General features: G+C 45.2%; 2 protein-coding genes across 6 annotated transcripts in view; one reads left to right on the forward strand and one right to left on the reverse strand.

Annotated features, from left to right (window-relative positions):
• Positions 1-1580, reverse strand: part of BUB1 (BUB1 mitotic checkpoint serine/threonine kinase) — a 45450-nt gene extending 43870 nt beyond the window's left edge. Inside the window, exon 1 of the mRNA XM_025868173.2 lies at positions 1497-1580. Within this exon, the coding sequence (XP_025723958.1) occupies positions 1497-1522 (26 nt within the window). The 5' untranslated portion in view covers positions 1523-1580. The remainder of the gene's footprint in view (positions 1-1496) is intronic.
• A 166-nt stretch (positions 1581-1746) lies between these two features.
• Positions 1747-22424, forward strand: part of ACOXL (acyl-CoA oxidase like) — a 356238-nt gene continuing 335560 nt past the window's right edge. For 3 of the 5 annotated variants that reach the window (XM_025868176.2, XM_073897386.1, XM_073897387.1), the window contains exon 1: positions 16768-16977. In XM_025868176.2, the coding sequence (XP_025723961.2) occupies positions 16853-16977 (125 nt within the window). In that variant the 5' untranslated portion in view covers positions 16768-16852. Of the gene's footprint in view, positions 2206-15020; positions 15048-16767; positions 16978-22424 lie in introns of those variants that run through there. The other 2 variants (XM_025868175.2, XM_025868174.2) reach the window with 2 other exon arrangements.

Consider the following 22424-nt stretch of genomic DNA (forward strand, 5'->3'; position numbering starts at 1 on the left):
AGACTGTCAATAACCCAAAGATCCATAAATAGGAGACTCTTTAGATTATGGTACATGAAATATGGAGTTGTAAAATAGATTGAGAAAGAGCTCTATACACTGATAAAGATCTCCACGGATACTGTTAAACAAAAAAAGCTACACTTTACAAGACATAAAGGCAGGAATTGTACATACATATACGTATACATCCATTGATAAACACACATATGTGCATGCCTATATAGACATACTAATGTAATATTACAATAGAAATATATCTGCAAAAATAAACATTTAAAAAATAAATTAGAAAAATGGTTCCATATCAGGGATTGGGAGAGTAGACAGGCACAATAAATCTCAGTGAATACTTTTTTAAAAACCAAATAAATGATTACTTATTTTTAAAAATGAAAAAGTAATTACTTCTAAATTTTAATTTCCTTCTCATGCCTCATAGGTGCTCCCCCAAAATATATGTAAACAGGCTGCCCCAAACAAACATTTCACATTCCAATAACAACCACATTTCCTAGTAAAATGGCCTGAATACACTTTGTAAATGAATACTAAAAACATCCAGTCCACTGGAGCAAATTAGTCTTTACAAAGTCAAAATAAGGTCAGAAATACCTGATTTCCCTTTTAAAATGGGGGAAAACAGGCTTCTAAAAGTGAAATAGTTTGCTGGCTAGAGAAGCCTTAAAGCAAACAGGTTTTTGCTTTGGCTGTACTTAAGGATCTTGGTCTTCTGATCCCCAAGAGAGTAAATTACCCTGGTGCTGATAAAACTAACCAGTTTTACTTCCTGTCACATATGACTGAACTGTTTTAAAATGCTTTTGAAACAATCTAGATAAATCACCTAAAGTCATAAAGCAAAGGTGTGGGAATGTAAGAAATCGTTAGCAGGTCAACCTAAATGACAATAAGCATATCTTTTTTGTTAAGTTCACGTTATTCCAAAAAAATAAAGTTCAGGTTATTCAAAGACTTTTTTTTCAAATCGATTGTGGGATTATGGGTAAGAGCTATTTTAAGTTCTCTCCCTACTGTAGATTTTTTTTTTTTTTAATTAAGTGGCTTTGAAAGTTTCTCATGAAACCTACACGCAAGGCTTAGGGTTTTTGTTAGGTTAGACTTTTTTCTCCCACGGCGACGATCTGCCCAGAGCGGATTCCTTACAGAGATGAACCGAGAGCTCCGAGGGCCTCACGATTGGCCAAATCCCCCTAAACTGCCACCGTGGTCGCAGCGGACAGCGCCAGCTACACGGTCGGGTGTCCTTTCCACGACCCACGAGTGGCCCACAGCCTGGCTGGGTAGGAGTGAGGGCGGGGAGGAAACACACCAAAGCCACGGAAAGGGGCGGGAGAGGCAAAAGGAGGCAGGACTGCGGCCGGCCCGGGCGGGGACCTGCAGACCCCGAATCCTAGGTACCCCAGCCCCCTCCTCGGTCCACAGCCGGAGCCTGCGCCCCCGCCTCGCCCCCACCCCACCAGACCGACACTTACTGAAAGACATTTTCCGGGTTATCCATGGCGAGAAGACGCGGGCCAACAGCAACCCAGCCGCGCCGCCGGCGAGAAGCCGCTACCGATTTGAATCTCCCGCGCAGCCGCACTCGGTGCAACGGGCGCCTGGCCATTGGCCTCGGCTGTAGACGGGCTGGCCAATCGCCGGGGCCGTTGCCGGGAGACATTTGTCCCGCCTTCCCCGGCTCACCGCTAGTTCCTCCCACTTGCCCCGCAGTCTTCAGTCAAACCGTAAGCTCCCGCCCGCTAAGTGCCGGCTGGATTTTTGAAGTACCGCGCGGAGAGGGAGCCCTAGAATTTTGGCTTAGTGACTACAATGTGAAGGCACGTCGGTAGACACTTCAGGGCTGGTTATGTAGATGATATATGGCATATGAAGATGATGGGTTAATACTCTTGCAGACTTCTGGGCTTGATTTAACTCATCTGAAAAGCTGTGTGGGTGCCCCAGAGCGGAGGAGGGCTCAAGGTCCTGGGGGCTGTTCCTACATCCAAATGGCAATTAAAATAAGAATGGAAGAGTTTGATAGATTGTAGAATGCCAACAAGGAAACTTTCAACATCTTCTGTGGAACTAGGAGCTCTGGAGACCCAAGTTCTCAGGAGTTATAAATGAAGAGACCTCTTTGTGAAGGAGTCCAGATGTCTGAGAAGAAATATGTAATATGCTGATGCTTCCTGCCTAAAAGTGAGTTGGAAAAGAATCAACCTAGTGTTCTCTGCCCCTTCGACTTTAATGACTTCCCATTCTACCTCTCCAGGCTGTTCCAAAAGTCACATAACAATGCAGTAAAATACAAAGAGTTATTAATGCGATTACCTTCCTTTTGCAGAAACTGTGTGGGTGTTTGATCTCTTAAGGCCCTTAAAAAATAGCAGCTTTTGGAAATCCTGATGCTCTCAGTCCAGGATTCCTTCCAGAGTGTTGACCAATTTGAATCTACACAAGAATCCGATTTGTAGTACTTAAACCAGAGAGGGTGCTCACTCTGAGGTCTTTAGACAAATGTTAGGTTTTGCTAACCATCACAGAAATTAACAGATTGTTGCACTCATTGAGGTTTTCAGCCTGTGTCTGATAGTGGCTCTGTCATCAATTAAGAAATGTTGATTGGGCATCCATCATATGCCAGATGTCACTGGATTTATATCTAATTACAGCCTTGTCTAACTCAAACAGATCCTTCCTTAAGAAGCTAGTGGCTTTGTCTGGGAGATGAAGATGCAGTCATAGAAAACTATTTAAAGGTGGTATACACATGTATTACATGCCATATTAATGTTCAGATTATCTGTTAGGAGATCCAGAGGATGGAGGGGAAATGGGGCCTGTCTGTCACATAAAACTTCATGAGGATGGTGGAACTTGAATTGGGCCTTGAAGGGGGTTGGATCTCTCCCTTACTATCTTAGCATTTTTTAAATAAGTGGCTTTGAAAGTTTCTCATGACACCTGCGCACAAGGTTTAGGTTTTTTGTTGGGTTAGACTTTTTTCTTCTGTAGTGGTGATCTGCCCAGGGCAGAATCTATTACAAAGAATAAAGAAGAGCTCTGGGGAATTATCCACATTAGCCATAGCCCAGTGGAGGAGGCCAGGGTGTCAGCGAAGAGTGCCAGCTACACGGCCTGGGATCCTTTCTTCCACTAAGGAGTGGCTCACAGCCTAGCTGGGGGTGGGGTGAGGTGGGGACAAACTCCAAAGCCAAGGGAAGGAGCAGAAGGGGCCAAAGGAGACAGGACTGGGGGAGAGCATGGAGGAGGTCATTCTTGGTATAAACTGAAGGATCACCCTGGAGAACTCCTGTTAATGAGTAGAGGAGGTTCTTTTTGAAAGACTGGTTTGATAGTTTGATGTCAAATCTTGAGTGCTAAATTAAGGAGTTTGTACTTCATCATGATAGTAATTGGGTCTTTGGGGAACAGCAGGTCTAGTTATGTGTAAAGTACACCTTTTCTGCTTCAGGGGCAGGAATGTGCAGTTACAACTTTCTCTTTCTTTAAAACTCTAATTTATCTGCTAATTTCATTATTAAATCACTATGTAAATTGACTAACAGATTCTCTAAATTTTTAGGAAGGCCAATAGATAAAGTCTTTTTATTTGGGTTTTCAGTGACTTGTTATTTCAGTATCATAATCTCCAAAGTTACTGGAGGAGGGACGGCAGGCCACATCAGGGGAGGAGCTCCAACTTCAACTTTCCCAAGGAGCAGCAAGTGGGCAAATGATTCAAACTTTTTTTTTTTTAAGAGGGGGTGGGGTGAAAGAGGGAGACGGACAGAGAGAATCTTAAGCAGGCATGGAGCCCAATGCAGGGCCCCATCTCACAACCCTGAGATCATGATCTGAGACGAAATCAACAGTCGGATGCTTAACCAACTCAGGTGCCCCATGACTCAAACTCTTAATCTGGCTATCAGTTTCCTGTAAAATGAAAAAAGAAATCTGCTTCCTTGTCTTTGTGTTTCTCTGACTTCCACTATCCTATAACCTCCTAAGGTTCTCCACTGAATTCCTGAACTCTCTTGGGTTGTCACATGATATCAAAGTTAGTGCTTGCTCTGTTCAGAAAAGAAAAATGATTATTTTTCTCTAGGTTCTGCCTATTTGACAAATGCAAGTAATAACAGATACACATATATCTTCCTTCCCCTGGGAATTTAGAGCAATTTATGGTAGCAGTATTAGATGTATTGCTGAAACATCATGTAAGATTGGAGATTTATAATTAGAATAGTTACGGAAAGCCGATGAGTATTTTAAGGGACTATGGAATATTAAGAATAAAGTTGATATGTAGGAAGGGAGATATTAGAACCTTATCTTAGAAAATGTTTTTGTTCTGAGGGTTGTGACTTCAGAAGATGCCTCTATGGTCAAAACCCAGATCCATTCTTGTGGATAAGAACTATACATATATTTTGTCTTTTGGATGAACCAAAGTATATTTCTCAAATATATTTGGTCTTCCTCTTCAAATTCTGTCTTACAGTTCGAAAAACCTTTGGAATTTCCTTGAGAAAATGAGAAGAATGGTAAAGGTATCTTTTGTTATGTTAATGAGGTGACTTTTGGAAAGCGCCTGAGGATGGGGCTGGTTGCCAGGAGAACCACCTATGTGATTAGAAGGTTGGAACTTTCAGTCCACTCCCCCCAACCACCCCCCCAACCTCAGGAGAGGAGAGGAGCTGAAGGTTGACATGGCCAATGGCTAAAGACAGTCAATCATGACTATGTAAGGAAGCCGCCATATAAAGCCAAGAGGGCAGCTTATTGGTCCTTTTTTGTCCAAAAAGCTTCCACACTTGGGGAACCAGAATGCTTCCATGTGTCACCAAACACCACCAAACTCCATGAGGACAGAAGCTCCTTTGTTTGGGATCTTGCCCTTTGTATCTCTTCATCTGGCTGTTGATTCATATCCTTTATCATATCCTTTAGTAAACTGGTAAATGTAAGTAAGTGTTTCCCTGAGTTCTGTGAGCTACTCTAGCAAAGTAATCAAATCCAAGGAGGAGGTGGTTGGAACCTCCATTCTGTAGCTAGTTGGTTAGAAGCACAGGTAACAGCCTGGGGCTTGGGACTGGTGTCTGAAGTTGGGGTGGGGGACAGTTTTGTGGGACTGAACCTTTAACTTGTGGAATCTGATGCCATGTCTGGGTAGATAGTGTCAGAATTAAGTTGAATTTTTGGATGCCCTGCTGGACACCCTGCTGATGTCTGGGACTTGCTTGGTGTTGTGGTGGAAGTAAGGGAGGGGGTGGTATCTCCCTTTGCCATGTTGGAATTGGATCCAGAAGCCTTAAAAATCCCCCATAAGACTATCTCTTTACTTCAGATGCCAGCCACAAGTTTCAGGGGTTCTCAGCCACCCACACTTATGACTGATTGGCTACGAATTCAGGGGTTCCCACAACCTTCTCCAGGTTTGATAATTCACAAGAATGACTCATAGAACTCAGGAAACTTACGATTACAGTTTTATTATAAAAGATACACATAGGGTGAAGTCAGGGAGAGTCCTGGGTTTGGCCTTTCCATGCCCTCCCTCCATGGAGTCAAGGTACATTATTTTCCTGGCACATCAATGTGTTAACCAACCAGGAATCTCCACTGAGCTTCAGTGTCCTGAGTTTTTACTAGAGTTTCATTATGCAAGAATGATTGATTAAATCATTGGCCGGTGTGTGTGAGTGAACTCAATTTCCAACCCACCCTCCTCTCTCTTGAGGTTGGGAAGACTGGCTGATATCCTGTGACTCCAAGCCCCAAACTTCTTTTTTTTTTTAAGATTTATTTTATTTGACAGAGAGAGACACAGCGAGAGAGGGAACACAAGTGGGGGAGTGGGAAAGGGAGAAGCAGGCTTCCTGCGGAGCAGGGAGCCCCAAGTGGGGCTCGATCCCAGGACCCTGGGATCATGACCTGAGCTGAAGGCAGACGCTTAACGACTGAGCCACCCAGGTGGCCCCAAGCCCCAAACTTCTAATCAATTGGTTCATCTTTCTGCTGAGCAGCACTCATCCTGAAGCTATCTGGAGAACCACCAGGAATCACCTCATTAGCATAACAAAAACTCCTATCACTTAGAAAGACTTCCAGGGGTTTTTGAAGATCTGCCAGGAACCTAGGTCAAAGACCAGATAATTTTTTTAGTATACCATGGGGTGATGTGCATCTTTGAGCATCAGCTCAGAATTTCATTAGCATTAATAGCTTCTGTACTTTATAACATCTGTACTTTCAGGACAGCAATTCTGTCCTCTTATGAAATTGGCAACCGGTTGGTATTCTTGCTCAGATTGGATTTGCTTCCATCCCTTCAAAGAGCTGGACACTTCCCAAACTAGAGAAAAGAGCTAAATCAAGGCTCAGACTTGGCGACTTGGAAACATCAGTTTTAGAGACAGTCCTGACAGATGTTTACATAGCTGAGCACTGATATAATTCTTGTCTGTGCATCAAAGTCTGAATTAGGTCCTTTAGCTTGTCCTTCTGGAGACAAAGGAATGGCACGAGGAAACTGAAGTGATACCATGAATAACCGATAGCCTGGTTTACCAGATGCTTAATTTCCCCACACATACGATGTTAAAATGATGAAGACAATTTAGGTGAGCCAGACTTTAACAGTTTACGAAGCAGGTAGTCTCCATTCTCAAGAGTCCAGAGAACTGGGAGGCATGCGAAGAAGTGGCAAGTTTTTATGCAAAATGAACAAGGAAGAGAAAAATTTTTTCAAAGGGACAAGGAAAACATTGGAGTTACTTGGTGATCAGGGATAGGTCTCCTGGACGGTGCGGCTTCTGGGCAGATGGAATCCTTATAAGCACTTGAAATTTTGAATGTTAGATTTGGGTTTGTGGATCTAATCTCCCTGAATTGATAATGCCTGGTCTACCGAGGGAAGTAATGTGATTAGACACACATTAACTTAAAGTGGCTGCTCACCCTCTGTCAGCATTTACCTAAGTTGTATTTCTGACTTATAAGGCTCTCTGCCTTGCCTGCTACTGTTGCAGTCACTGTTCCTACTGTCACTCTTCTATTGTCATCTTGTATCCTTACATCTTTGCTGTCCCTTTGCTTTTGCATGCTGATGTACTACACTACACTTTTGACTATGAGACGCTTGTTTCATTTAGTTAATACAACTGATTTGCCTTTCCATCTGTTGCACTTTGCAATTTCTGTGCTGTTTTAGAATGCCTAGCCCCTTTTCCTAGCCTAAATGAATCACTGGGCACTGAGCTTTGTTTCTGCTTCTCTCTTGCAGAGGTCTTGGGCCTTCTGGTTGTCTAAGGGGACACCCAGATGATGACCCCATTGTTTTGTTTTGTTTTTTTAAGATTTTAGTTATTTATTTGTCAAAGAGAGAGAGGGAGAGAGAGAGAGCACAAGCAGGGGGAGCACAGGCAGAGAGAGAAGCAGGCTCCCCGCTGAGTAAGGAGCCCAATGCGGGACTCGATTCTGGGAACCTGGGATCATAACCTGACCCGAAAGAAGGCAGGCGCTTAACTGACTGAGCCACCCAGGCGTCCCTCCCACTGTCTTTTTTTTTTTTTTTCCCTAACTTATTGCCCATTTTGACTTCCTGACCACCTTGAACCATTAACTTCTCAGTCCATTTTCCTGATTATTTCTGACCTTTGGATCTCAGTGTCCTCCTGGGCTTTGCACCAGCATTCTGGGAGTATATTTTATTTGGTTCACATACTTGGGAGTTGAAAAAGGAGAATAGCTGAAGTAAAATTAACCCCAACAGAAAACAATGAACCCTCTTATGATCATTTCCTATATTCATATTAAATATTTCCTGTAGTAGCCACTTAAAAGTTCTCAGCCAGACTTGCACTCTCATGGTTTCAGCCTTCTTGGTATTTTCTCATTCTTTAGCTGCTTCCACATCACTGGATATATGCTATATGCATATTCTGCTTAGATCCAGTTGGCTTGGCAAAGCTTTTAATAACATTGAAAATTTGAGATCTATTCAAACCCCACAGAAATCTATTTTTCTTCCTTTATTCCCACTTGATAGCCGCTTTGATTTTTCTGAAATTGCATCTTCAGTAGTATCCCTTCTCTTGGACATTAATTAATTTGTCATGGTACAGTAATTGATGCGTACTTGCGAGTGACAACAACAAACACCAGTGACTTTACAGAGAGGCTTGTAAGTCTGTCCAGATACTTTGAGTCACAATTAAGAGAAAAACCCAGGGGCACCTGGGTGGCTCAGTCGGTTAAGTATCCGACTCTTGGTTGCAGCTCAGGTCATGATCTCAGGGTCGTGAGATCGAGCCCCTCGTCAGGCTCCATGTTCAGTGCAGAATCTGCTTGAAGTTCTCTCCCTTCTCCCTTTGCCTCCCCCATGCTCTCTCTCCCTCAAATAAACAAATAAAATCTTAAAAAAAAAAAAAAAACCCAGAAAACCCAAATCAAGCTTGCTTAACAACAGAGAGAATTTATTGGCTCATGTAACTGAAAAATCCAAAGGTATGTGGGTTTCAGGTGTAATTTGATCAGGATTCTTCCAGTTTTCCTTTGCTATTCTCTCAGCCCTGCCTTCTCTTTCTTTACTTTGCCTCGAGCTTAGTTCCTTCATGGTAGCAAAACTGTTGCAGCAGTTCCTGGTCTCAGTGTGCTTACTCCATAGTGCCAAATAATCTAGCAAATGTCCTGTGTCACTCTGCACCGGTTAGGTCCTGTGCCTTCCCCTGAAGCCTCCTCTGAATCACATGGACATAGACCCAAAGAAAGTCAGGGGCTTGGGAAGTTAAATGTGGAGCATGGCTGGGAACATAACCAACAGATGTCTGGACAGTCAGTTCCTAGCAAGCAGAGCTCTCTGTCACTTTGAAAAGGAAAGTGGAAAACCACTGAAAGTGAATGAGGTCACTTGAGCTGCACACTGCAAACTGCTGACCCGCAGCTGCAAACTAGTGACCCAATCACGAAATGGTGATTCTCTTTAGCATCTTCTGAAGATATCCTCCTTGTGACTCATTCTTAGAGGAATGATGAAAAGAACAGGCTTGTCCATAAGCCCAATAGAAAAGAGGCTGGAATGGCTATGAGATGTTCCAGTCATGGATACCACCATGCCTCTTGTGTGGTCATTGTGCCTTCATAGCATTTGGAAACTGAAAAAAAAAAAAAAGTTTCAGAAAACATAATGACCTATTCTCTTTGTGTTAGCTTTTCTGGTAGATTAGCTCCTGTTGAAACAGAAGCCTCCATCTTCACAGAAGTCAAATAGACTGTCCTGGGCTGAATTGTGCCCTACCCCTTGCCAATTCAGATGTTGAAGTCCTAACCCCAAGTACTTTAGAGTCTGACCATACTAGAGATAGGGTCTTTAAGGAAGTAGTTGAGTTAAAATGAGGTGATTGGAGTGGGCCTCAGGCCAGTATGACTGGTGTCTTTAGAAGAAGAAATTTGGACATGGAAATGTACAGAGGGAAAACAGTGTGAGGAGGCAGTGGGAAGATGGCCATCTATAAGCCAAGGAGAGAGACCTGGGACAGGTCCTTCATGGCTTTCAGAAGAAACCAATCAGATGACACCTCCAGAAACTGTGATAAAATAACATTTCTGTTGCTTCAGCCACCCAGGCTAGGATACTTTATTATGTCAGTTCTAGAAAACTAACACAGATTCCAAAAAACTCCCCTGTTTGGCCACATTTCTCTTACCCCAAGTATTAGCTTCTGAATGCTCTTTGTTTTCCTGACACCAGTTTTTCAAGGTAGGTAAATGAGGGTCTGACAGGCCAGGACACCTGAGGAAAGTTACTCAGCCTTTGGTAGAATGCAGATCAACTAGTCACATCATCTTTCCCTTGTGAACTTAGTTTCTTCAATGGGAGAGAGAAAAAAGCAGCTCATGATAGCCAAGATTTGGCCTGGCACTAACAGCCAAGCTGTGCTGTTCTATAAACAACTTTAAAGAATGTTCATATCAAACAAAGCTGCCCGTGGAATTACATCTGCTTCCTGATAGCACCCAATCCAAAGCAAATGCCAGCTTCCTTGATCCTCCTCCCGATCCCCTAACACAAGCCCAAATCCTGTAATAAGTTCTTTCTAACATTTCTTGGGGAGATGCCTCCCAATTCCCCATAGTATGCTGTCACTCTTGTGGCAGTGAGCCAGCAAACCTAACTTTGTTCCCAGCTGTCTTTGACTGAAAGACACTAACAAGAGTTTCAGAGCTTGGATTTCATACATAATAACAAATAATAATATCAGTATCAGTAAATAATAAACAATAATAATATAATTTAATAAGGGTTGATGTCAGACTGTGGGCATTCCCAGCCTGTGCCACTGTGCTCCGTGCGGTGGTGAAGGCTGCAGTAAACCAGCTGAGTCTCTTTGCAGACTTTATCCTGGGGGAAAAAGGAGGCAGGTCCATCAGAGGTGACCCTGTAATGAAGTCATGGGTGTTTGGAGGGGAGGGCACTCCTGAGGACAGTGGGGTGGCTGTTTCTAGAATCTGTCCCTTCCCTTACCCTGGACACATCTCAAGCTCCGAGGTCAGAGAGGCAGTAAGTAAAAGCTGCCAGTTTCCCCATTGTAAGCTGTGCTCAAGGGCCCGGTTCGCAAAGTAGCAACCTAAAGGGAAGCTGGGTCTCCTGACCCCCTTCTCCACACACCTGCCAGGGTCAGACTGTCCGGTACGGGTGGCAGCAGAGCTGCTCATGGTCCCATGGCAGACACTCCTCAGGGCTCCCATAAACCTTAGCAAGATAGGAAGGAGGGGCTTATCAGGGAGTCAAGGTTCTGCATCAGCAGGTGAGGCAAGGGTCAGGTAAATCTGAGCTAGTGCCGTTTACTGGGTCTTCTGAAGTACTCAGAGTGGGGAGTACTGGGCAGCATGTGGGGCACTATAAACCAGCCTCCCAAACTGCCCCATTGCCCTCCTCCAACCTTAGCATGGTGGCCACACTACTCCATTAGAGGCCATGCCCTGCAGTGTCCTCATCTAAAAAGAAAGGACTGTCTGGAGCAGCTTCAGGGGGCTCCTGGCACTGACATTTTATGGTCCCACAATATCTACAAAACAAACTGAAGTCCCCTGAGAAGAGTCTGTGCCTCACTCAGAACACTGAGCCCTGGACTGTAATGTTCTTGCCCCAGGCCTCCGTAAGAGAAGCATCCATAAAGGTCACCGATGCCCACGGGTCAGTCCTGTCTGGGTAGTGGGATGTAGTGTGTGACTTAGAGTCATATGAGCCCTGGGTCCTCTGCCACAGAGAGCAGTGTGCCCTTGGGCAAGTCAGTTAACACTATAATCACTGTAGAAAGAGCTAAAGGAAATGTGGCTGTGTCAAGATCCAAAAAGCCACCACATGTGGGAATGCTCTTTAAATGTTCTAGCTGAGGACCCACCTCTCAAAAATGGGCCAAGGGTCTAGGAGCAGCGCAAAGTAAAGCCAGCAGCAGCCTCCTGTATGGAGGGTCTAGGGCTATAGAGTAGCTTCGGGGCACAAACCCAGATGCCATCCCCAGTCCACAGTGGATCAGTACTTCTTTCTCAGAGGCCTGTGATCACTGGGTTCCTTCCATTTCCCTCTGATGTCCAGCTGTGGGGACCCTGGTTCTTGCCCCAGCCCTTTTCTGCCTGACAAAGGACTTAGAGCTGCCCTGAGGAGTGGGCTGCTGGGGTGGGGGGGGTGGAGGGGGAAAGATCGGGAGGGCAGGGGAGGAGGAGGAGAGAGCTGGTCCCAGTTTCTGATACCAGCCACACGCCTGCCCTTCCCCAGTTAGGATGAAACTTCCTTAGATTTTGTGAATCAATACATTTCCATTTTGCTGAAGAGAGTTCAAGTAGGTTCTTATTACTTATAACTGAGAAAGTCCTGGCTTACCCAGACAGTCCGGGGGGGCCTGTTTTTTTTCTCATCATGGTGTACTCTTTAATTCCCATCACCTATTTCCCACATTCCCCCACCCACCTGCTCTCTGGTACCATCAGTTTGTTCTCCATAGTTAAAGAGTCTGCTTCTTGGTTTGTCTCTCTCTCTTTTTTCCTTTGTTCCTCTGTTTTGTTTCTTAAATTCCACGTATGAGCGAAGTCATGGTATTTGTCTTTCTCTGACTTCGCTTAGCATTACAACCTGGAGGGGGGCACATTTTGTGTCTTCTCCCTCCTCTCCCCTCTTTTTTTTTTTGTGTGTGTGTATGTGTGTGTGTGTTTGTGTGTGTGTACATATATGCACATACATATGCGTTACCTCCATCTACACATATATGTGTTTATATATGTATACACACATTTTTTTTCCTCACTTATTTGAAGGAAGTTGCCCCATTACCACTAAATACTTTAATTTGCATTCTTAAAAACAAGAACATTCACTTATATATCCACAATACAATTAGCATAATCAGGACATTAACAATGATACAATAATATTATTTAATTCACCTTGTTTAAATTTTCTCAATTGTCCTAATCATGTAACAGTCTGCTGTGCAGCAAGGCTGTGAACCACCAGTCTAAGCCAATGGCTGCACATTAGAATCACCTTTGGGGCAGGGGTTAAAAAGTACAAATGCCTGGGCTCTATCTCTAGAAATTAGATTTATTTATTTAGTGTGTGTGTCCACTACTGAGCATTTAAAAAAAACCCAAGATTACTCTACATGTGCAGGCAATGTGAAAACCAGTTATTTAAGCCAATAGTGGTCATTGTCTTCCATTCCTTTCTCATGTTTTTAGTGATTGGTTTTGGATGGGTATGCTGGGTTGAATAGTGTTCCTCAAAAGTTCATGTCTACCTGGAATGTCAGAATGTGACCTTATTTAGAAATAACGTCTTTGCAGATGTAATCAAGTTAAGATGAGGTCATATTGGATTAGGGTGGGCCCTAACCACAGTAACTGGTGTCCTCATAAGGAGAGGGAGATTAGAAAACACAGAGATACACAGAGAAGAAGGTCATGTGAGAATGGAGGCAGAAAGTGGAATAGCTACAAGCCAAGGCACACCAAGTGAGCCAGCAGAATCTAGCAAGCAGAATCTAGCAAGAGGCAAGGAAGGATTCTTTCTCAGAGTCTTCAGAAGGAACGGGGCACATTGCTGACACATTGATTTCTGAGCACTTCTGGCTTCCAGGACCATGAAAGAATAGGTATCTGCTATTTTAAGCCACCCAGTTTGTGGTAATTCGTTCAGGCAGCCCTGGAAGATTTTATTCAGTGGGCATAGGGCCTAGTTAAGGTCAGGAGATCTAAGGGCAATTCTATCAGGTTGTTGATTTCCCTGAACTTTCCCTGAAAAATTCCTTCAAAGATTCACAGGTTCCTTGAAAAATTCCTTAGGGATGGTTGGCAAGTACTGTTGATTCTCTCCACTCTGGGCACCTGGGAGGGTAACACTTTTCTGTTCCTTGGAGTAGGTGTGTCATGTGAACAGAGTGGTGCCTGTCACTTCTGGGGTGCCTTTTCAAGCCCACTCTCATGCTCTGATGCTGTGCCTATGATGCTTCCGATGGGGAGTTGCTTGGTCTGACGGGCCCCAGAGTGAGAGTTGACTTGCTGGGAACCCCAAAAATCCATCCGGAAGTCTTAACAAGGATGTGGATCAGACTCTTGCCAGAGGGGCAAAAGGGTAGAGCTAGAGTTTCTGAGTTTTAATTGGCCTTTGTTGCTCAAAACACTTCTGTTTTATCTTTTACTGATAGGACTTGGGGAGCAGTTGCCTCTTCCAACTCTGAAAGTCCCTGGATTTGTGGGCTCTCTATTCCCTTTCATCCTTGCTTGCAAACTGTTCAGTTCTTTCTAAGTCCATCTCTTTCTTATTATAGTTTGTCAAACACAGCCAGTAGCAGCCAGCAGCCAGGACAGACAATGCTGACATTCTTTCCAGCATCTTCTCCTGGAGCAATGAGTTCATTAGCTATGTTGTCTGCTGGGTACAGTTTTATCAAATGTTTGCCACTTCCTTTTTTTTTTTTTTAAGGTTTTATTTATTTATTTGAGAGAGAGAGAGAGAACACACACACGAGCAGGGGGAGGGGCAGAGGGAGAAGCAGACTCCCCGCTGAGCAGGGAGCCCGACTTGGGGCTTGATCCCAGGACCCTGAGCCACCCAAGTGTCCCTGTTTGCCACTTCCTAACATGGACTCCCTTCTGTTTGGTTTTGGTTAACAGCATCCTCACTGCCCCTGCCAATTCTTAAGCCAGTGCACACTTTTTTTTTTTTTTTTTAAGATTTTATTTATTTATTTGAGAGAGAGAGAGAGAGAATGAGAGATAGAGAGCACGAGAGGGAAGAGGGACAGAGGGAGAAGCAGACTCCCTGCTGAGCAGGGAGCCCGATGTGGGACTCGATCCCGGGACTCCAGGATCATGACCTGAGCCGAAGGCAGTTGCTTAACCAACTGAGCCACCCAGGCGCCCCCACACTTTTTTTTTTTTTAATTTCAGCAGCAACATTCTTCCAATAGCTTCTAGAACAAACAACACTCCAAAAAATCTTGGTGGCTTATAACAACAAAGATTTTTTTTCCTCACTCAAGCTGCATGCACTTAGTAACATGTTTTTAGCTTATAAGTCTGAATCCAGAGGAACCACACCCTGACTCGATAGAGAGACCACTATGCATCCCCCACTGGCTGTGGACCTGATTTTGTGACAGTATGGGAATTTGGTTGCCTCCTTTGAGGAGTGGAGAGTGTATTTCGCCTGTGGAAGGCAGAGCGAGACAAATATTTGGCTAGATTTAGTAGCCACTAGTGGGCAAAGGGGGCAGAATTAGTAGTCACTAGTGTTGCTCACTGGTGTTGCTCACTTGTGCTCATTTCGGGTGTTGGCTTTCTGGCCATGTCCAGAAAGGTACTTTCCTTCTCCCGTAGAGTCAGGAGTGAACTGCATTGGCCAATGGATCGTGATTGGAAGTTACATGTGTCCTTCCCAGCTGACAGCTTTAAGAGCCTGTGCGACCACATGATGGTGGCTGTTCTGTCTGTTGGGATCAGAGTGGGGGAACACGGAACAGAACCCTCATGTGGCACAGGTGAGAAATAAACTCTTATCTTTATAAACCCTAAGGTTTGGGGGGTGGTCTGTGACCACAGCATGCCTGGAATAGCTTTGGGGTTGTTTCTTACTACTATGTTATCCTGACTATCCTTCTGCTTGGCACCATGTGTTGCTTAGAGCTGCAGTATGTATCTTATGATTGAGAGGAGACAAGTTAAAAAAAAAAAGATAAAGATAACGCACTGAGAAAGGATAGAACAGAAGGATGGAAAGAAAAAATGGTCCCGGGGTAGAGGTACTAAACCAGCCCTGGGCACTCTCCTACCTCCAGGCTTCCCGTTATAGGAACCAACAATGTCCTTATTCATCACATTGTTGCTTGTGGCTGCCCAGGTGGCGGGGTAGACAGAATAAAGGCCTGCCAAAGATGTTCATGTCTTAATCCCCAGAACCTGTGTGCTGTCTCACATGGGAAAAGGGATGTTGCTGGTGTGATTGAAGTACTGATTTTGAGATAGAGATTATCCTGGATTATCTGGGCGGGCGCAATGTCATCACGAGAGTCCTTATAAGAGGGAGGCAAGAAGGTCAAGATCAGAAGGGAATGAGCAATAGAAGCAGAGGTTGTTGTGATGCACTTTGAAGATGGGAGACGGAAGGGGCCAGGAACCAACAAATGCAGGTAGCTTCTAGAATTTGGAAAAGATAAGAACAGAGATTTTTTCCCCCCTGGAGCCTCCAGGAGTCCTTCTCTGCTAACACCTTGATTTCAGTCCTGTACGATCCACGTTTGACTTCTGACCTCCAGAACAGTAAGAGAACACATTTGTGTTGTCTTCAGCCACTCAGTTTGTGGTAATTTGTCACACAGCCGCAGGAAACTGATAGACGTGACTTCCACTCACCTAATGACAGCGTACAGAATCGATCCCAAGTGCTTCACCACACCCCCAGCGGTCACCTCGGTCACCTCACCTCGCTGGCAGACTGGTCTTTGCAAGGGAAGAGCTAACATTTCCTTTGTATTTAAAAGGAGAATCAATAAAATATGTGGGAGTTACCCAGAGGCAAGGGATGAACAATCACCACTTAAGCCGTAACTCATTTCCTACTGCCCACAACAACAAAAGGAGGGTCCGGGAGATGAGTTTAGTGTTCGTGTTCATTGTCTTGCTCTGTCTGCATCTCCCAGCTACTCTGCCCTGCAGTGGTTGTAGGCCTGGGCTACCCCAGATTACAGTCATATTAAAGTTCGCTGTAATGCACTGTTTGGGGGCAGCAGGGATTTGAGTTGAGCTGCAGCTGTGTTGGGGCCAGAGCTGGACCAGACCCTCTTGGATCAGGGGTGCCAGGCTAAGAGGCTGCCATGCAAGATCCGCTGAGTCAAATGTCTCCGCTCTGAGCGGCCAGGACTTCCCGTGCCCACATCCACCTGACCAACTCCCTCTCTACAGTTCTGATACTTGCTTCTTGGGCGCCGGCCGACTGAAGGGACAATTGAGTACAGGACACAGTGGTAGAAACTAAAGTCCCAGGGCAAGGCAGTAGACTTTGAGCTTTCTGGGGAGGGAGAGAGGAGACCACGGTAGGAGCCCCGACTTCCTCGACAGCTTGTTCCCTGGGCCCAGGGAGCAGTGTCAGGGAAAGGCCGGCTGGGATTGAGTGGGGATGGGGGAGGGGACAAGAAGATGGGGAGGGAGGAGACAGGCCCGGTGCTGCGCGGATAAGAGGGCGTGCGCTCCCGGGCCCCACGTGCAGGCTGCTGGGAGGAGGGGCGGAGGGAAGCTGGGAAGCTGGTCCCCGGGGTCGGGTGGCAAAGCCAGAGTCCTGGAAGGTGCGATGGAGCCGGCTCCGGCTCTGGGGCTCGGGGACTCGTCCCTGCACCGCTACCTGGACGGCGAGTTCTGGAGCCTTAAGAACGAGCTCCGCAGGCTCCTGGGTGGCTGCCCGCTCTTCCGCCACAGGTACCGTGCCGCCGCCGCCGCCGGCCGACTGGCCGCGTCCCCTCGGTCACCGCGGGCCCCTCGGGGCACTGCCCGGGGCGCTCCGGCCCAGGGCCAGGCGGCATCCCCCTACCCTGTGCAGATAATGGACTCTCCTCGCCAGTGGTGCGCGCGGCGCACACGGCCGCCGACTTCACGGGCCCGCAGGGAGGGTGGCCTCCGCCTGCCCAGCTCCCTCCTATGAAGAGTCGGGGTGAAGGGGTGGGCCCGCAGCGGCAGGCTTGGTGCTCCGCTGAGACTCGTGGCTGGAAGGTTGGGCTCTGCTTCTAGATCTCGGTTGCTTGACTGCCCGCCCCCCATGTTCCATCCCGGGTGGTGGGAGAAGGGGCAGAGAAACCAGGATGCGATGGGTGTGGACGGCGCCCAGGGCCAGCTTGCCGCGGTGTCCGCAACAGGTGCGCCGGGCCAGGTGGGCGGGAACCGGCAGGACAGCGTCGGCCGCAGGCATTTTCCTGGCACAGGGATGGACTGGCCCTGCACAGGGCATATGTGGGCGTCTGGGGTGGGGCAGACTCCCAGGGGCCCCCGAAGAGCACAGGTGTGCAGAGTGGGCAGCTGAACGGCAGCAGAGGCACTTTGGTTGGAAGGGGGGGTCAAGTCCAAGAGGTCATTTGATGCCCTGACAGCCCTGAGAAGTGGGCAGAGGGGCTGGTGCTTCTCAAGTTTAACACATGGAGAGAAGGACTCAGTGACCAGCTGTTGGGACCAGAACTCAGCACGTGTGTCCCACTGTGGGTTCTTTCTCCTGTTCTGTCCTGGGCAGCTGACCCCTTCACCCACTCTTAGGACCAAGCTCTGGAGGTTTAGCTTAAGGAAGCCCTTAATAAAACGCCAGTATGTTCCGAAGGAGGATTAACTAGTTAGCCCGTGCCCAGTCAGCCCATCTTTAGCTTATGTCTTAAGAATGAGCTGGGCTGAGGCAGAAGGAGATGCTTTGTCCTTGCAGAAGAAGTCGGGGTTCCTGCACTGAGAGGGGGTGGATTTAGGGAAGGTGAAAAGTTAGATGTGTAAGATGGTTGGAGTGTCCTGGAGTGTCTTCTCAGCTTCTCTTTCCCTCTCTCTCATACATAGTTCTTTATGTCATGGTTCTCAAAGTATGGTCCCGGGGTACCCAAGACTGTTTAAGGAGATTCAAAGTTAAAACCAATTTTGTAATAATACTAAGATGTTATTGGCCTTTTCATTCCCATTTGCTCACAAAGTAAAGTGGTGGTTTCCAGAGACTACATGAAGTCTAATATCCCAGCAGATTAGGTCCAGAAGCAGATGTGAGAATCCAGCTATCTTCCATTAATCCCTCCCACTAAAGGGATTTGTAAAAATGCAGAACAATGCAACTCTTATTACTAAATTTGGGGGAGGGGTTGGAAAAATATAACTTTTTCATTAAAAACTTAGTGAGTTTATTAGTTACTTTCAAATGTTTTAATATATATTCAAATATTTTTCTGTCATAATTTCTAATATGGTAAATATCAATCAATATTTGGGGGTCTCAATAATTTGTTGAGTTTATTTTTTTTCTAGAGCAGTTTAAGGTTTACAACAAAATTGAAAAAGAGGTACAGAGATTTTCCATCTACTGCCTGCCCCCCGACACATGCATAGTCTCCCCCATCATCAACATCACCCACCAGAATGATACATTTTTTTTTTTACCAAGTTAGGATATCATGATCACTCCAAGTCAATAGTTAGGGCTCACTCTTAGGATTATACATTCTGTGGGTTTGGACAAATACATAGTGACATGCATACATCATTATGATGTATCATACAGAGCATTTTCACTGCCCTTAAAGATCCTCTGTGCCTTGCCTATTCATCTCTCCCCACAATCCACCCCTGGCAACCACTGAACTTTTTACTCCATAGTTTTGCCTTTTCCAGAATGTCATATGGCTAGAGTCATACATTATATAGCCTTTTCAGATTAGCTGCTTTCACTTAATAATATGCATTGAACCTTCCTCCATGCCTTTTCATGGCTTGATAGCTCATTTCTTTTTAGTGCTGAATAACAGCTCATTGTCTGGATGAGCCACAGTTTATTTATATGTTCACTTACTGAAGGGCATCTTGGCTGCTTCCAAGTTTTGGCAGTTATGAATAAAGCTACTAGAAATGTCTGTGTGCAGGTTTTTTGTGTGGAGGCCTTAGCAGTTCTTAAGACTTCCAAAGAGGTCCTTTCAATCATACTTAGTTCTGCTACAGCCCTGTCTGCATATCTCGACACTTACCTGTTCCTGTATTCCTTGGTCTTCGTAGTGTATTCGTGGGCTGTCATCTCTTTGCCTCTTTCAATTTAGGGAACTGCAGTTTAAAATATGGAACAGAATTCTAATATTCTAGCTGCTGACTTGGGCCAAGTAGAAGGGAGTTCCTTGTAAATTGCACAACCTGCTTAGGGATTGAGGGAAAGGCAGACCAGCAGGTTGGAAAGTCAGCAGGCAGCTTATTTGCCATATGATCATCATCAAGTGATTCTACCTTACTGAGCTGACATTTGCTCATCCACAGAATGGGGATAATATCTGTGCTGCTAGGTCGTTATGCTGCTGAGATGAGAAACTGATGAATAGGTATTCAGTGAAAAAAAAAAAACACCAAAGAAGAAAAAGATAAAACCCCCCACTATCTTAAACACTTTTCCATTCTTTCCAGTTCCTGTTTACTGACTTCATAATTTTGGAGTTATAATAAGATCATTGGCTAAATTTCATATTGTTTTTCCCAAGTGATTCAAGATTCTGATACCTATTTGAAAGGTCACATTGTACTATCAGATTTGATCTTATCATGTGTTAGAAGACAGTGATTCTGATTTCTTCATGTTTCAACATTCTGCCAGAATAGAACGCTCCATAGGAGACCAGAAATAAACTTTCTCCAAACACTGATTCACCAAGGCCATGTTGCGTCTCCTGTGGCTAGTTCCCCGCCCCAGGCCTTTGAAGTTTAAGTGGGTGTTGGGGGGCGTGGCGTTTGTGACCACAAGGTTGGTGAGTGCTGTGTGTGTACAATGGGAAGTTTGTACAGGGTCAGGCACTCCCAGGACATAAGAGGCCACAAAACAGTTTTCTTCCAAAGGAACAGAGGTTGTGTAATTTCCTATGCACATAATGACTACCCTCCTCAGCACAGAGGTTCACCGTGTATGTTCCGCTCCCAGGCATGGTGTGAGCACAGCCCAGGTTCCCCTCCAAAGGAATGGCTTGCCCTCTTTCCCAAGTCTGGCTTGCCAGGCTGACTCCCCTGTTCCACTCCATTAGAGAGTCCCCCAGGCCCTGGGATTGCCCTGGTTGCTGAGGACCATGGGACAGCATGCTGTTTGTGGTGATAGCAGGAGGATTTGGGGAGACGAGGTTCCTCACTGGGGTTTGCAGGGAATGTTGAAAAGCAACATCTGAAATGAGATACGCTTTGAAAATGTTTTTAAGTTTGTTTCTTGGCAAATTGGAGCTCTTTCCTGAGGGCCAGGCTGGTGAGTGGGTGTGCACGTGTGTAGGTAGGACACACACTCTCAGGAAGACAACCTACAAAGTCCCATGAGGCTGGTCTCCTAAGATCTTCTCCCTGCTCTTCTGCAAGGCTCTCCTCCCTGGTCTTGCTGTCCTGGCTCTCTTTACCCCTTCTTTCTCTCTACTCCCTTGGATTCCCTTCCCTAGAACAATGCACATTTCTTGTTTTCCCCCTAAGTCTTATTCACACATGCAAGTATTCATGAAGATGTTCTCATTGTAAAAAGCCAAATAATACAGAAAACTTCAAAGTTTCCTAAGTCATCCCCTCCCCCCACTACTTTTTTCACTGTGGTAAAATACACATAGAATCACATTTTCCACTTTAATAATTATTAAGTGTACAGCTCTGTGGCATTAAATATATTCGTGTTGCCGTACAACTACTACACCATCTCCAGAATGTCTTCATCCTCCCAAATAGAAATTCTGTACCCATTAAACAATAACTCCCTGCCAGCCCCTGGCCACCATCGATTCTATTTTCTGTCTCTTGACTGTTCTGGGAAACTCATATAAGTGGAATCATACAATACTTGTCCTTTTGCGTTTGGCTTATTTCACTTAGGGTAATATTCTCAAGGTTCCTCCATGTCATAGTACGTGTCAGAATCTCCTTCGTTTTTAAGGCTGAATAATGCTCCATTGCTTGGATATACTACGTTTTGTTTTTCCATTAATCCATAGATGGACATTTGATCCCCCAATCACTTTTCATACTTTAATGTTGTAGGGTTTTTTTCTCCTTATTTTTCTATGAGTTTATATAGACATGAACATTACGTTTTTCTATAAATAGAATCATGTATTTTTATTCTACAGCTTGTTCTTTTATTTTTTATTTTTTATTTTTTTATTATTATTTTTTAAAGATTTTATTTATTTATTTGAGAAGGAGAGAATGAGAGACAGAGAGCACAAGAGGGAAGAGGGTCAGAGGGAGAAGCAGACTCCCTGCCGAGCAGGGAGCCCGATGCGGGACTCGATCCCGGGACTCCAGGATCATGACCTGAGCCGAAGGCAGTCGCCCAACCAACTGAGCCACCCAGACGTCCTACAGCTTGTTCTTTTAAAATTTAATTCTTATTTTCATTGGTGTGATGTATGAACATCCTTTTTTTTTTTTAACTAAAACAGTTGACAATTTTCACATTTCACAATACAAATGAAAATTGCTTTTTGTTTTTTTTGGTCCCACTACTCCCCTGCCAAAATTATTCTTTGATAAGAAGGGGGAGCAAGTCTTCCTTGTCCTCCTGTTAGAAAACACCCAATCACAACATCATGATCTCCCTGGGGAAGTAGAACAAGTAATATAAAATGGGTATAAAGAGGTTCCCATCTCCTTATCTGTCTGGTCGAATCATTCCTGGCCAAGTGGGCACCATCATGGGGCAGGCAGGAAGTCTCATCATTGGAGGCCCAGGCATCATTGGTATGTAGCCTCCCACAGGTGGCCTCATTCTAGGAGAGGTTCCCATCACTGGCATCATCCCAGGAGGAGGAGGGCCCATCCTTGGCATCATGGCAGGGCCCCATAGGGGGTGCTGGCATCATACAGGGTGAGGAGGACCCGGAGACCTGGGGTGGGGGGATCATTGCCTCTGCAGGAGGAGGAGCAGACAATGGAGTAGGAGGTATCTTTCTTTGTTGAAATACAGTGGTTGTTTTGTTGGTCAGGCTCTAAGCCTGTTCTTCCATCCGTTTCTTTCTTTCTTTCTCTTTCTCTTTCTCTTTCTCTTTCTCTTTCTCTTTCTTTCTTTCTTTCTTTCTTTCTTTCTTTCTTTCTTTCTTTCTTTCTTTCTTTCGTTCTTTCTTTCGTTCTTTCTTTCTTTCTTTCTTCTTTCTTTCTTTCTTTCTTTCTTTCTTTCTTTCTTTCTTTCTTTC

The sequence above is a fragment of the Callorhinus ursinus genome, unplaced genomic scaffold (genome assembly GCF_003265705.2).
Source record: "Callorhinus ursinus isolate GAN/ISIS: 27379988/994484 unplaced genomic scaffold, GSC_fseal_2.0 scaffold10, whole genome shotgun sequence".
NCBI lineage: Eukaryota > Metazoa > Chordata > Mammalia > Carnivora > Otariidae > Callorhinus > Callorhinus ursinus.